Source organism: Mya arenaria, chromosome 2 (assembly GCF_026914265.1).
Source record: "Mya arenaria isolate MELC-2E11 chromosome 2, ASM2691426v1".
Classification (NCBI taxonomy): Eukaryota; Metazoa; Mollusca; class Bivalvia; order Myida; family Myidae; genus Mya; species Mya arenaria.
Genome location: NC_069123.1, coordinates 64,810,649 through 64,825,484, shown reverse-complemented (window position 1 = coordinate 64,825,484; position 14,836 = coordinate 64,810,649). Strand labels below are relative to the sequence as shown.

The 14,836-nt window shown below is 36.1% G+C and overlaps 1 protein-coding gene across 1 annotated transcript in view; it reads left to right on the top strand.

Moving 5' to 3' along the window:
- The window catches only part of LOC128216674 (protein ZGRF1-like), a gene marked incomplete at its 3' end in the record, with an annotated part of 55,347 nt that overhangs the window by 23,188 nt on the left and 17,323 nt on the right, over positions 1-14,836 (top strand). The window contains exons 7-19 of the mRNA XM_052923312.1: positions 291-716; positions 3,142-3,230; positions 5,099-5,183; positions 6,393-8,430; positions 8,883-8,997; positions 9,589-9,727; positions 10,066-10,158; positions 10,426-10,568; positions 10,997-11,179; positions 11,464-11,560; positions 13,264-13,410; positions 13,730-13,844; positions 14,087-14,201. Coding sequence (XP_052779272.1) covers positions 291-716; positions 3,142-3,230; positions 5,099-5,183; positions 6,393-8,430; positions 8,883-8,997; positions 9,589-9,727; positions 10,066-10,158; positions 10,426-10,568; positions 10,997-11,179; positions 11,464-11,560; positions 13,264-13,410; positions 13,730-13,844; positions 14,087-14,201 — 3,785 coding nt within the window. The remainder of the gene's footprint in view (positions 1-290; positions 717-3,141; positions 3,231-5,098; positions 5,184-6,392; positions 8,431-8,882; positions 8,998-9,588; positions 9,728-10,065; positions 10,159-10,425; positions 10,569-10,996; positions 11,180-11,463; positions 11,561-13,263; positions 13,411-13,729; positions 13,845-14,086; positions 14,202-14,836) is intronic.

Below are 14,836 nucleotides of genomic sequence, written 5' to 3'. Positions count from 1 at the left end.
CGGTTGGAATATTTTACCAACACTTCACTTGATTTCCATGCCATCTACTTAGCCTATTCTTGTAGGGGATATGAATTCAACAAATTTGACTTTTCTTTTATTGATTGATTATTGCAAGTGGAATAAATTCTGGTGAAGTCAATGCTATTTTATCCAACTGCAATGTAAGTTGGCTGCTGTTTGTCTCTATTTGAAGACTTAACCTAAAGATGCATGTTTTTAAATAAATCTTGACAGTTAGTATATCCTTATCCCAATAGTACATCCTAATTGTGTTATTTCTGCTGCAGGTCCAGATCTTTCTCCTGTTCCCCACCCTAGCCAGCTATTCAGGCGGAAGCGGGGAGCACGCCTGCAGCAGAGCATCATGGGAAGTGTGGGCTCAACCATGGTATCAAGGGCAGCAACTCTGTCTGTCTCACGGGCAATGACTGTGTCTGACACAGGGGAAGACACAATGCTTGGGCTGGGGCCAAAAACTTTCACAAGGGAGATGACTATGCTTTGCACAGTGGGATCACCAATTCAAGGACCAGGGCAAGAATCCCTGCTTGACAAAGAAGTAACTTGTACAAGGGAAGGAATTATCGATAGCACAGCAGAAATAGCTACTACTGTTGACAGGGAGCCTTTTCCTTTTTGCAGTGGATCGAATTCTCCTAGGAGTGACATATGGGCAAATAGTGAATCTCCATTCCAGAGACCTCCTGACAAAGGTATATTTTCAAATGTTGACAAAGGATTGCAAAGTCATGTATTTTTTTGTAAAAAGTGAAAAAACTATGTTTTGATTTAGCTTAATGACATGAACTAAAATATTGTCTTTTGAGTCATTACTCTCGAATCAAATGAGAAATATCAAAATGTTGATAACAAACACTGGCATAGAAGAAAATCTCCAATGAACAATTTCTGTATTATGTCTTCATTAAGACAAACTATTTTGGCAGTAAGGCCACACCAAATTAATGTTTTGTTCCTCGGATTTTTGCCCAAAATTGGCTGGTGCATAAAAACATCTAAATAAGATGCTTCATTGCTTCATAAAAACCGAAGTGAGCGAAGAGTGAAAAATATATTTTTCCTTATATTCAATATAAATAAGAAAGATTGTTCAAAATAATTGCCCTTAAACCCATTTTAATGCCATCGAACTGAACCTCTAATGGACATAGGGAAAATGTCGGAATACATACTATTTATTCATCCGTGTTTAGTACAAACATTATATTGATAAATCTAATTTCTTATATAATTAAAACATACTTTAATATGACGATCATTCATAATAATAAATAACCCTGCTTTTAGTAAAAAGTTTTAAACGACTTATATAAATCTACCTGAATCAGTTTAACATCATATGCAACTGTATTTAGACAAAACTTTGATTTTGGATTTGTAAAGAATGATCACACAGGCATCATCAAACATCAGACTCCATATAACATAGACTAAATTTTGTTTTTATTAACACAGAAAATGCAATGACATGTGCTTATTAAAACAAAAACAAAAACAAGGGTATTTTTCAGAGTAAATTTTTTGGTTATTTAGATGTTTTTATGCACCAGCCAATTGTATATGCCCCACCTCCCCAAGTCCGGAATAGCGGGGACTTTGACTTTCGGTCTCTCAAAACACCCGACCTGCAGGGACACACTGCTGGTAAAATCCCTGCCAAATGGCCCCGCAACCCCGAATACCTATGTGAGGCCCATTCCCGACTATTTTCAATATGAAGACAAAACCACATTCACTAGGCACTGCGGGGCCACCTGAAAGGTAAAAACACAGCCCATTGTCTCTGCTGTCCCCTGGAACAAGGGCAAGGGGTGGGCAGGGCAATGGTTACAATTGACAAGTGCATTACAATCCCGGATTAAGCTGCAAATAAAAACAAAATATAAGGTGATAAACTTAGGCTTACTTATGTTGAGGTATATCCAGACCAGTGTTTATATCGCTATTTGTGAAAAGATATTTGTTCAAAACTGTAGTTTTGTCAGAATTTGATCAAAAATGAGCTTGATACATCAATTTGGACCAAACAATGACTCATGTTCCAGTTAAGTTGACCTGTCATCTTCAGCATCGTTGTTACGAGGTAAAATTTTGGTCCCTTGTATTATGACTTGAATAAAATAGTTCTAAGTTGATCATTCCGATTTCCATTCAAAACGAGTCACCAATTATGCAATATAATCGCTACCAGTCTCAGATTCACATGCTTTATTGCATAATGATTGCTTTAAATAATGATCCTTTAGTGCATGAGATGATCAACAATGACTTCAAGTATGCTCAAAACATATTTATTGTCAAAAATAAGATTTAATTTCCAAACTTTGAGCCACATTGTTTATACGGGAAGCTGCCATTTTGATTGAATTTATTGAAACCCATGCTAAACCGATCGATATACAGTATAAAAACACTACGCATCGGTAACTTCCCTTTACACAAACCCGAAAACTAGCTTAGAAAAATTATACTTGATTATTTTTAGCCTTTTAATAAATTATTACCTGAAAAAAATCTGCTTGGCGATCAAAATGAAGGTGCGGGCGCACAAATTTTTTTTTTTTTTTTTACATTTTCAAAAAAATAGGAGCGGTAAATCCGTGGAACGAAATATCCATTTGGTGTGCCCTATATATAAATAATAGATATTTTAGTGGTAACATGAATTTGATCTAGTTAACAGTTATTGTATTACTAAGTGGAATTCGCAAATCATAATTGGATAGCTAGTTAGTGCTAGAAGCCAGAAATACATTTTTAGATAACTGGAAACTTGAATCTTATCTAGTTAACCAGTTATTATGTTACTTATTAAGTCAAATTCACAAACCATGACTAGATAACCTGTTAGTGTTGTAGACATGAAAATGTAACAGCTGGCAGTTCTGGGCACTTTCAAGTCTGGTTTTAGTATTTTGATATTTATCTTACTGAAAAGGTTTCGGGAATATTAACTAGATAGCTATATAATCATAACATTAAGCGGTCAACCTGAAGCAATTCACGAACTTTATCTGGTTATCTTATGGCAGTTATATGCCACCATAACAAACAGAAGACTGTTAAAAATCACGTAATTTACCCAACTTATTAAATGTAACATAAAACTTATTACAGTGGGAAGTGAGAAGTCCTCACCACAGTTCTATATTGGCTGGAATGAAGGAAAACCCTTGTGGAATGAAAATACAACTCTCTGTGTCAAGGTATGTACACAACATAGGTAGTGTAACTTGCTTTAAATTTCAGCGGCCTTTATATTTTCTTATGTTTACTGATATTCACAATTCCAGTTAAGGGACTCTAATAGATTTTGTATTGGCAATTTTTTATTTTGATTTATTTTTCCATATCTTTATTAACACACACCATACAGAAACTGACAGTTAATCATTTAAGTAAACGTAATATTGTTATTTTTAGCCTACACTTAATCAACGTCCAGTAGTGTTTTTTTGGCAAAATGTCAGTTTAGAGTGTTCTATTTCTCAATTTTCAATATTTGTTAATAAAGAGGCCATATTTAACTTGTGGTGATGTTGTATCATTGTAACAAGCATTTAATTCACTTTTGATGTCTGACATTATTTAATTTTATGTAAAAATTTAAATCACAAATTAAAACTTCACTTTAGGTTAAATAAATTGTCAAAAAAATAACAAATAGCATTGCATATATAGGTAAGGGATTTCTGTTGATATTGTTCACATAATGGGCCTTGTGAATAACAAGCCTTCTACAGTAATTTTCACATTTATGATTTACTGTATATAAATAGATGTTTGTACTTTTCTAGTTCAGTAATACATTTGTACAGGCTGTAGCATTTTGCTCTGTGTTTATCATGTTATTTCTTTTCCTTATTTTGTGAGCAGATGATTATGATAGTCAAGTGTTTTTTTCTGACCAACTTTGGCCCCATTAACATTGCTTAAACGTTGACTTCTTTCCAAAAGAGAAAACAAAATTTGCAGTTATAGTGTAAAAAGTCCCTAGTAAGAATAAACAAAACAAAAAAAATTGTAAGGAAAAATTCGTGCATTCCTAAAGAAACACACTTGATCACATTCTTTTATCTTTCCTGTCTACTTAAAAAAGATTTTTCCCCAACAAAAAGGCCCTGGCTCATTCCCAAAATGGTGGGGAAAAAATGGCAATCATGATTTCATATTTGAAGTCATTGTTGGTGTCAACAAACCTTATGTTCAACATCTGTCACAAAATCTGCAGACACCAACTACTTGAACCAAAAACACCTACAAACAGAAAAGCATACTTAAATGAAAACTATGAACATAAATTGAAACATTTTTCCAATGAGACAGCATGACATCAAACATAGTGTTATATTATTACATTACCTGTGGCCTTGGTAGACTGTAAATCTTAGTTGTATAAATTCAGATAAAACTGGTTTTGCTATTTTAAGGGTCAATAGACCGATATTTTGTGAAGGACAAAATTGTGTCTTTGGAGTATTTTTGTCAATTTATTGTCTGAATACGTCATGTCATACACTCGAACTATGTAAACCAGCATGCTAGTTATTGACTTCTTTTAAAATATATATCGGGTCATCTCTGTTTAATCATTTAATTTATTATTCGAACTTGAAAGAACTGTATACAGGATAATTGTTTGAAGACACCTAGTGGACAACCAAAGTAAATATTTCATATGTGGCAACCTTATCTGTAAACAGTAATTTGTCACTTGATTAAAAATATTCCAGTCGAACAGAACAATTTCTATATGCTTCCAAAAAATGTCCCCTCGCTTATGTAATGCAACATCCTTTAGGAATTGACACAAAAATTTATTTGAAAAAAGACAACAGAACACGATAAAAACGTTAAACGGTTTAAAACAGTGAAAAAAATAAGTTTGTCTTACTGATAAGCTCAATTAACCATTGGAAATCATTACCGGTAGTTTCTTTTGCTCAGTTATGAGTTTATCAAGTTCAGAAGCATTGCCATGTCCTATTTTGGGATCAAAAGTCACTACTGTCATAATATGTAATCAAGTTAAACATGGATGCAGACAGTATTAAATAACTGTTGTTGATTTCAGAAAATGAAAGGAGAGGAGTGCCATATAGTTCCTGACCAGGCCCGCTCAGTGTGGAACACAGAGTCAGGCTCATCCCAAAGCACAGGTGACAGGATCATGCAACACCTGACATTGAGACACATTTACAGTGTGCCAGATTACTCCCAAACCAAATCATGTGTTTCTCTTTTATGGCTTTCAACAAAGCTGCACGTCACGTTTTTATCATTCTTCAACTTTTCAGTTTTATGTTCTAATCGTATTATATGCATTAGTCATGAGTATTTTTGTCCAGACAAACAACTGACTATTCCATTTTAAATTATTTTGAAATCCTAATGTTTCTCTCTTCATAATGCACTCAGTGACACTTGGCCTGTTTGGCATTTCCCAGTATAATGTAGTTGTCTTAATAATCACACCCCCAACACTGGTAAAATATCTTCCAGTCTCATTAAAAATTCAAGTCTTATATACATACATGCCATATTTTCTGGAGACCATTCAGGGGGATTTGTTCAAAAGGCTGAAAATTCAGGGGGATTTTGGTTGTATTCAGGGGGATTTTTTTAGCAGGTCTAAGTTGGCCAAATTTTAAAGTGTTTTTAGACGCAAGTACGAAAAAATGTATTCGCATATAGTTTGCTTTGAAAACCTCTTAACTTTTTCATTATACAGAATTATTTTATGTCATGATTTATCACATTCTTATGATACACTGTCATGTCATACTGTAATGCACTTGCAGAACAAAATATGTCATTGGAAAAATATGTTTTCGAGACAATTAAATTAAATTTACCTTCCTCCAAAGTCTTTTAAAAAAATGTGCTTAACTCTATCAGCTTGATGACTTTCAGACAATAAGAGAATAGAATAAATAATTAATTTCTTCCTTCCAAAATAGTAATATTTCTTTGCCTTTGATAATTACTACCAATTAATTGATCACTTGTTGTAAGTTTCCTTTTGGCATTTCACCCTCGTGGAGTTGTTTCTTTGCATCCAGTTTCACTCACATACTGTGGTTTCACTTACTTTGTCATTATTGCCTGATGTAAAATTTCTAAAAAAAAAAAAAAAAAAAAAAAAAATAAATAAAAATTCTTTTTTTTCTTATAAATTCCAGGGGATTTTTATCTCCCGCCGGGAGACCGGGGGATGGTTCGAAATTCCGGGGGATTTTTTCCCCCGCCGGGGATATGGCATGTATGTATATAACCTTGTTATACTTGAGCCAAATAAGGTAGTTATAGCAGAACTCAGGCCTGTTGATGCCCAATTCATATGTTCATCATATTGCGGTATTTTTTAGATGAGGATATCTACAGTGAGCTCTACCGGGCCCGTCCAATGTACAGGAGTGTGGGTGGGGCAGGGGAGGGGCATGAGCCACCAGGACCTAACATGTTCGGCAGTTCCCAGCAACCACACAATTGCTCCTCTGGAGGCCTACTTCCAGCAGTCCTTGTTCCAGGCAGTTTACATTATCCCATAAATTTTCATGGGCAATATAGACCCCACCTTCCGACAAGGAACAGCCAGCTTGGTCAAACACCTTTTGTTCCAGACAATATATGCTCTCCTGTTAAATACAGGATGGGTGTTCACAGTGAAGTGTTGAATTCAGTTCACAGTGTTGCTGGTAACCTGGACAATTTTGGAACTGATGTTGTACATAAGGAAGCAACAATTTACTCAGGAATGCAACTGTTCAGGAATAGATTCTTAGAAAAGAGCATACATGATTCCAGCATTGACAGAGTGCAACCTAGAAGTGATGGCCCTTTCAATCTGCCAAGTGAAATCGACAGGCTGGAAACTAAACAGCATTGGAATTGGTCTCAAAGTAACCCTGAACTTGTAGAAAATAAGAGGAACAATTTATCTGGTAGTGAAACAGACAAGGCTTTGATCAATGGAAGTAAAACAAAAGTGAACAGTAAATTTTTAAACTCTGAAATATCTCAAAACCTAGAAGACAGTTTAAAGTCATCCTCAAAATGGCAGAAATTTGCTCAGAGTCAAAGTAGTGATGAATGCGATGTGAGTTTATATGAGCTGTCTCATAAACAAAAAACAGTGAAGACTAAAAGAGATTTCACTGTCATAGATAAACCAGAGGGACTGTTTAACACTAAGATTAAAAGGGAAATAGATAAATCTATCACTGAAACTGGTAGCAGGGACAACTTTTATAAAGGACATCATAAGGGAGATTCTAATTTTAAAGGCAATGATATTGAAGAGCCTAGTGATACTAATGCTCAGAGTAGTAACAAATGCTCACAGGATACTTTTGCTTCTATGGACTCATTTGACAAAATGATTTTGGAGGAAAATTTTGATACATGTGTTTCTGGTTGTGAAAGAAAACAATCACAAAAACCAGATGACCAAATTGTTCCGGCCAAAGAGTTTGTCATTCTTGATGATAGAAATGCTGAGGAGGCTGATAAAATATCAGAAAATATGGCTGATGATGATAATGAGATTATCACAGGCATAACAGGTTCCTCTGGCACTTCCCAGGAGATTGATTGTGTAGAGATAGAAACGCCAATATTTGTGCATGATGAAAATGACGCAGACAATGTAATGGAACAATATAGTCTTGAAGATAAGAACAAAAAATCTCTAGTGATTCAAGAGCTTTGCAAAAATGTTGAAGAAAACACAGAAACAATAAGTTGTGAGATGAAACAGAGCAATTTTGATATATCAGAGGTTGACAAGGTTGAGAGTGATGGAACACCCAGAGACATGAATGGCATCAGTGGTTTTGATAAAGAAGAGGGCAGTCAAGATTATAAGGGTGAAGAAGATGTTAATCAAGTTCTCTCTGAAGAAAATGAACCCAGTGCACAATCTGAATTGCCAACATTGAAAACTATAAATAGTCCATCAAATTGTTTCAACACATCACTAGATATTTCATTATCTTTAGATGATAATATTCCTTTATTTAAAAAAAATGGCAACATACCCAGTAAAGGTGAACAACCAACACTGAGAATTGGCTGGAAACCACCACTAAAGCCTACAAATGTTGTGGAAGTAAGCCAGGAGGAGACAACTGTTTCAAATGATAAACCATCTAATAAGGTCAAGCCTACATTCAGGTGTTTACAACTCTTGCAAAAGGCTCGATCAGAAAGGAAAGAAAACCTGCTGGAAAACCCAGCCAGTTCTAAGAGCAGTTTTCAGAGCAATCCTGCTAGACACAATGGTCATACCGACAGTGATAACGTTGTCAATATGTTGGACAGAACTGGAAAGAGAAGTGTAACAAAGCATGAGAGAAACTCAGTGCCACTGCATACGAGCAAAACTAAGGAGGGCACAAACAAGAGGTACATGTACATCTTCCTGTAGTTTTATTAGTTACATCCTGAACTTACTATGTAGATATTGACAGCCTTTCTTGCATACTTTTTGGTGGTTTATAGAAAACAAAATATGTATATTATCCTGATAAACTCAGTTTAAATCAGTGATGACGTAATTTGACTAAAATTTTACGCTATTTTCCTATTCAATTTTTAAAAATGAATTGTTGTTAATCAATTATCAGCCTGAAATAAAAAGAAATTGTAAGATTGCTTTATATTTCACCCCGTAAACACAAAAAGTAAATATTTCACTAGTCACTTAGTAACAAGTGGCAAAGTCACTTGAAGTATAACTTTTGGTGCTCACTCAGTGAAATATATTGCTGTCTTACACTGAAACAAATAATTATCCTATATGTATACCATATTGCGATTTTTACCTTGCATATAAAATGTTTCACCTATTTGTTTAGGTTTAAGCCGCCTCTGATTTCAAGGCCTGGGTCTCAGGTTATTTCCTGGACCCCTCAACTGCCCGCTGTTCATCCTTGTAACACCCCTGGAGCTCTCACAGACCAGCAGTATAAGGTAATGTGGGTCTGAAATAAAAGATGTATTGAAACTTAATGTATGTTCAACTCATTTCTTGATACATAAAATAAATCTTTTCTGTAGGATGTTCAGATTTAGAAAAGAGGTATTGCACCAGAAATTGAATAAGCTGGCACTGGCTGAGAAGACAGACCATGGTCTTTCTTGTGTCTTAAAAGTAAAGCATATCTGTTTTCTATATAAAAAAAATTTGTACAGGTTACTATTGGCATTCTGGAGCTAGAGTTTTGAGGGGAAAGGAAACAAGCAGGTCCAGAGACAGGCAGCCATAGCCCAAACCTTCTCCACTGGATCTGTGTCTTACTTCTCTATTCAGACTGTGGGCATGTGGAGCCAGAGTTTCCCAGGCGTGGTGAGGAAGCAGGAGGCCAGCAGTGCCATAAACCGGCAGCCATAGCCCAAACTTTCCCCAGTGTGTCTGTATCTTACTTCTCTATTCAGACTGTGGGCAGTGTGGAGCTGGAGTTTCCCGGGTGTGGTGAGGTGGAAGGAGGCCAGTCGGTCTAGAGATAGGCGGCCATACCCGCAACACTCCCTAGTGTGTCTGTATCTTACTTCTCTATTCAGACTGTGGGCAGTGTGGAACTGGAGTTTCCCGGGCGTGGTGAGGTAGAAGGAGGCCTGCAGGTCCAGAGACAGGCGGCCATACCCCCAACATTCCCCAGTGTGCAGGTTTACAGGCAGATTCTCATGAATACAATAACAGGTACATCCAAGCCATAATATTAGCTTTATAAAATGTTCTTATTCTTAAGTTTATTTCTTGACCAGCATCGAAGAAAATGGATGTGTACTTTCACTTGTCTATTCATCCAGCCTATCTCATATCTGTCTTAGTGCCAATCTTGTGATCAGATCACTGTCATTATCGGTACATGATCTCTGTAAAAGTCTTTATATATAAACTTATCTTAACAAGTTGTTACTTTACTGTCATCAAAGTTTATTTCTGTTGTATGAAAAAGAGACTGTTATGTTGAATGTGTGTGCAAATAATACTGTTGTAAATAATGAGGTATGTCTGGCACTATGTAATCATATCAGAATACCTGAACACCCAGCTGTTTGAAGTAGCCAGGAGATTCCACCATGCCTTGTCCAAGCTGGACACATCAGGGTACTCAAAATCAGAACACAGTAAGAATAAAACTTGTTTGCTCAGCTTTGGAAGTTGGTTGTTTTGAGTGATTGAATGTTGTGTTTTTAGGAAATGTTTAAAAGCTAAATGTAATTGTATTTCATATGAAACAGTTTTGAATAGTCTAACTTTTAGAAAAAATCTTCAATATTCATTTTGAAAAGTATTTATATCATTGCAAAATTCAAAGACAGTTCTCATATTCATCACCATTACATTTTGTTATCTTTATGAGAATGCTGACAATTGACTGGACTCTTTCTCAGAATCGTCTGCGGTTGGCCTGTCCATCGGTAACCCGGCGTGTCAGTGTGGGGTTCCCTCCAAATTGGTGATGGTCAAGAAGGCTGGTTCTAACCAAGGCAGACATTTCTACTCTTGTAGTGCAGGCAGGCAGCAACAGTGTAAGGTAGGTAGCTGTTTATTTGTGTTTATCATATTCGTTAGAGGAGGAGGTCAGTTTAAAAAAATTACATTTTATGTAATTAAAAAAACTTCTCTGCATTCTCTATGCCAGGCTGATTTTTTTATTATGTCTTATAAATGAAAACACAATGTTATGTTTGTCACATGATATTCCAATTAAATTGATGTTTTGGGTAAATTAAAGCTAATATGAAACAGAATATTTATTGATTTAAGTGTGTGATCAAAATTTATTACACTCGTTATGACAAAAATTTATATCTTCACCCTTTGCACAGTCACAGTTCTGTTGTCACATGGTAAAAAATCCTACTTACCAGGTATTCCAAAATTATTAAGTATTCTCTACATAGTATTATCAAGATTTGACCATCTCTCAGTATAAATTTGATTCCTTGCATTGTTTTCAAGTTTTTCCAGTGGGCTGATGAGAGCCGTAAGGGTGGTGGGGGCGGTGGTGTTGATAGTAAACAGAGGATCAACAGTGTTGAGGCCCTTAACCTGCATATGAAAAACCTCCGCATACACTTCTATGGCGAGTGTACGCTCATCAAGAGGGCCAAGGAAAAAATAAAAAAGTTCTTTAAACCACCGGTATGTTTGTTGTTTACATACATTAAACAAACTTTTCAACTTATGAATGACAGCCTTTAATTGCATCATATCTTTGATGCCTTCAAATATTATCCTTGCTAAACATTTTAACAGAATTTACCTTTTTGAAGATGTTTTGAAACGACCATAGACTTGATAAGATATCTATATAGAATCAATCGCTTTGTACGATCACATGTATTGTCACATTTGGACATGATTATAATCATGCAATATGCATCGAAAAACTATCCTGAGTTAATATCACCCCCAACTACATATAGAAATGGGTGCGCAGCAGAGAAAGTGATGAAGCATGCCAGACCAAGCAGATGTACCTGAAGCTTCCATACAAGGCACACTCCTCACAGTATGCTAAAGGTAGGGCCTGCAGTATTTTCTTTTAAAATAATCATGGCTTATCTAGCTGTGTTATATTCTGTACATAAAAGTTAATATCAAACTTAACAGACTCAAATGACATCCTGTAGTTTTTAGCCCTACTGACCAAAGGCCAGAAAAGCTTATGCAATGGTAATGTGAACGTCCGTGCGTCCATGCGTGCATCAATGCTTCTGTAAACAATTGCTTGTGAACACGATACAGTCTTCAGTTTTGATTGTATCACGATGAAACTTGTACAGTATTTAGATATCCATCAGAGCTTGGTACCTTTCGAAAACCAGCCAGATCTGCCCATGCATGCCTAGATTATGGGCCTTGAAAGTTTTAAAAAATGCTATTTTTAGCTAAGTCTATTTTTAGCCAAGTCTACATGAGCAAGTCTATTTTAAGCCAAGTTTACATGAAAAGTCAAGTCTAGTATTAAAGGGAGACAACTTGCTGTTTGGTTCTGCAGTTGATTTTGTGAATTACTCTCCCTTGTTCTTGCTGAAAGGCCAAAGGCCATTTTTAGCTCTATTGGCCAGTGTCTGTCATTCGCGCAACCTACTAAACACAATTGGTTGTGAATGTTGTTATGCCCCTGTGGTCAGTTCTGGCCACGTCCCAGGGTTCACAGGTTTGGTATACTTAAATTGGGAAATGTTTGAAAATCTGTTTGTGTGTTCGGGCATCCATCTAAACACAATTGCTTGTGAATGTTTGTTCAAATTAAGCCCCTGGGGTCATTACTGGCCATCCCCCGGGGTTCACAGGTTTGGTATACTTAGATTGGGAATGTTTGAAAATCTTTTTGTCTGAACAAGCTATAAAGACCCTTGCTATTTTGAATAAGGCATAATTTAATGGTCCGCTTCCATGGTTGTTCAAATTATGCCCATGGGGTCAAAACTGGCACTGCCCCAGGGGTCACAAGTTTCCTAGAGACCTACCGGTATTTAAGAAATATTTTCAAAATCGTCTTGTTTCAAACCAAAAGGCTCATACCTTTGATAATTGTTGTGGAGCATCATATGATGACAGTCTAGCAAAACAGTTGAAATTATGCCCCTGGACCCCTTTTAACCTACTTTTTTTTTTTAATTTTTAAAGCTACAGCAATGAAATTGGACCATGTGTACAGTTTTGCAAACGAGCATCAATGTTGTCCTTGGATGACCTTGACTTTGACCTTTTAACCTACTTTTTTTTTTTAATTTTTAAAGCTACAGCAATGAAATTGGACCATGTGTACAGTTTTGCAAACGAGCATCAATGTTGTCCTTGGATGACCTTGACTTTGACCTTTTAACCAGCTTTTTTTATTTTAAAGCTAAAGAAATGAATTTTGACCATGAGTACAGTTTTGAAAGCAAATATATTTTTTTTCGTCAGATGACCTTTACTTGGCACATATTAGAATAGTTCATGCAACTAATCGTGAACTCGTTCGTTGCCTATCACCCATACATACATGCTCTGGATTGAAAATGACCACAAGAGCCATGCAAGTAGAGCATATGTTGGCCCTCAATCAAAAACTATTCAAAATATTAATGTGACTATTTGTACATGTAAACACTGACACTATGGGTATGTATAGAATGATACACACATAAATGTTTGATTAACATTACTCCTTGTTCTGTTGAGAAATATAAACAAGTGATTGCAGTTGTTAGTAACAGTATTATTGACTTCAGATGACCTATGGGTGATCTCCCAGCAGCTGGACTTCCCCAGGGGCACCTGTTTTTTGGCCCGGAGCATGTGGTACGGCCCATCCTCCTCCATGGAAGTGGAGATAGAGCCAGTTGTTGGATACTCACCCTCAAACTGGCAAAATGGAGGTAAGTTGTTGATAGTTTGGAGTGGATTAGTTTTGACATTTTATTTTAGAAGTGCATATCAGGATTATTATTCTAACTGTTACTTAATGATAAGTAAGTGTTTCTAGGTTTTTAATGATTGTATTCTCTAATACATTTAACTTCAGATTAGTGCAACATTTGATTTACATATTGCTTCATTCTTCTTGTTTAAGCAGTAATATTGTGAGTGCTATATGATGGAAACTTTGCCATAGTCGTTTGGTTGTTGATAATTTGATGATTTTTTGCCCAAATGTCATGCCAGAAATACCTAACAAGCACTATAAATCCTTCAAAGTTGTATGCCATGCCATCCTTGCTGGGAACGCATCCTCCGAGCTGAGTTGCCTTGACAACCTGCGAGATCACGTCCTGCCCAACTCTCCACCAATCATGACACAGCTTATTCACAGGTCAGATATGTTGGATTCTTTTATATTGTGGTTTTTAGATTTGGTACATGATTAAAAGTTTCATAAAATACATAAACATGGCCTTGAATGGATAGCTTTTCCAATCAGCATATGTTAAGAAGGCTTATGATTTTTAATATTGTTTTGTAATGCTTCTTTTATGAACACTGAGCTGATTTTCATAGTTTAATTCTTTAATATTTTTGCCCTATGCTGACAAAGAGTTTGTTGCTTTTATCTAGACGCAGTGAAGACATTCTATCTCCCAAACTGGCCACATCTACCGGGTTTCATGCCCCTCTTCTGGTGCAGGGTGAAAGGACTTCAACCCCAATCATCATGACCTCGGCTCACATGGTAGGCTTTATAAAACTATATTGAACATTATTTTACCTCATGGACCTGCCCATGTAAAATAACCATATACCATCATTGGCAATTTGATACTGCCACACACTGACAGTACGGTTTTGACCAGTTGACATGAAACTGTTACATAGCATGCTCACCTTAAAATACAGAAAAAAATATTACCCAAATCTGGGGTGGAAAGCGCTTTTAACAGCAGGTATTTGCAACTTCTCTAAACAAAACAATTACCGAATAAAATGATCAAATGGGCTGAAAGGTCTATATTATGTAATTATATAATGCCTCTAACATAAATGACACAACGCCATTGGTCCAGGACTGGTCACACAGTGACCCAATAATTTTCCATATTGGATCACCAAATTTATATTTTACCAAAATGGCGCCTATTTTGCGATTCTGATGAATATTCTGATGAATAAATGAAACAGGTAATCAGGTTGTTAATGTGATATATATGTTACTGGGTCAGTAGGTGACCCGATATGAGATATACAGCTCACAGGAAACCAAATATTGTTTCCTTTGCTCTGTATATCCCATATCGGGTCACCTACTAACCCGGTAACATATAGTGTTTGGTATAATGAAATAAATATTGCATGGCTTCCAGTGTGACA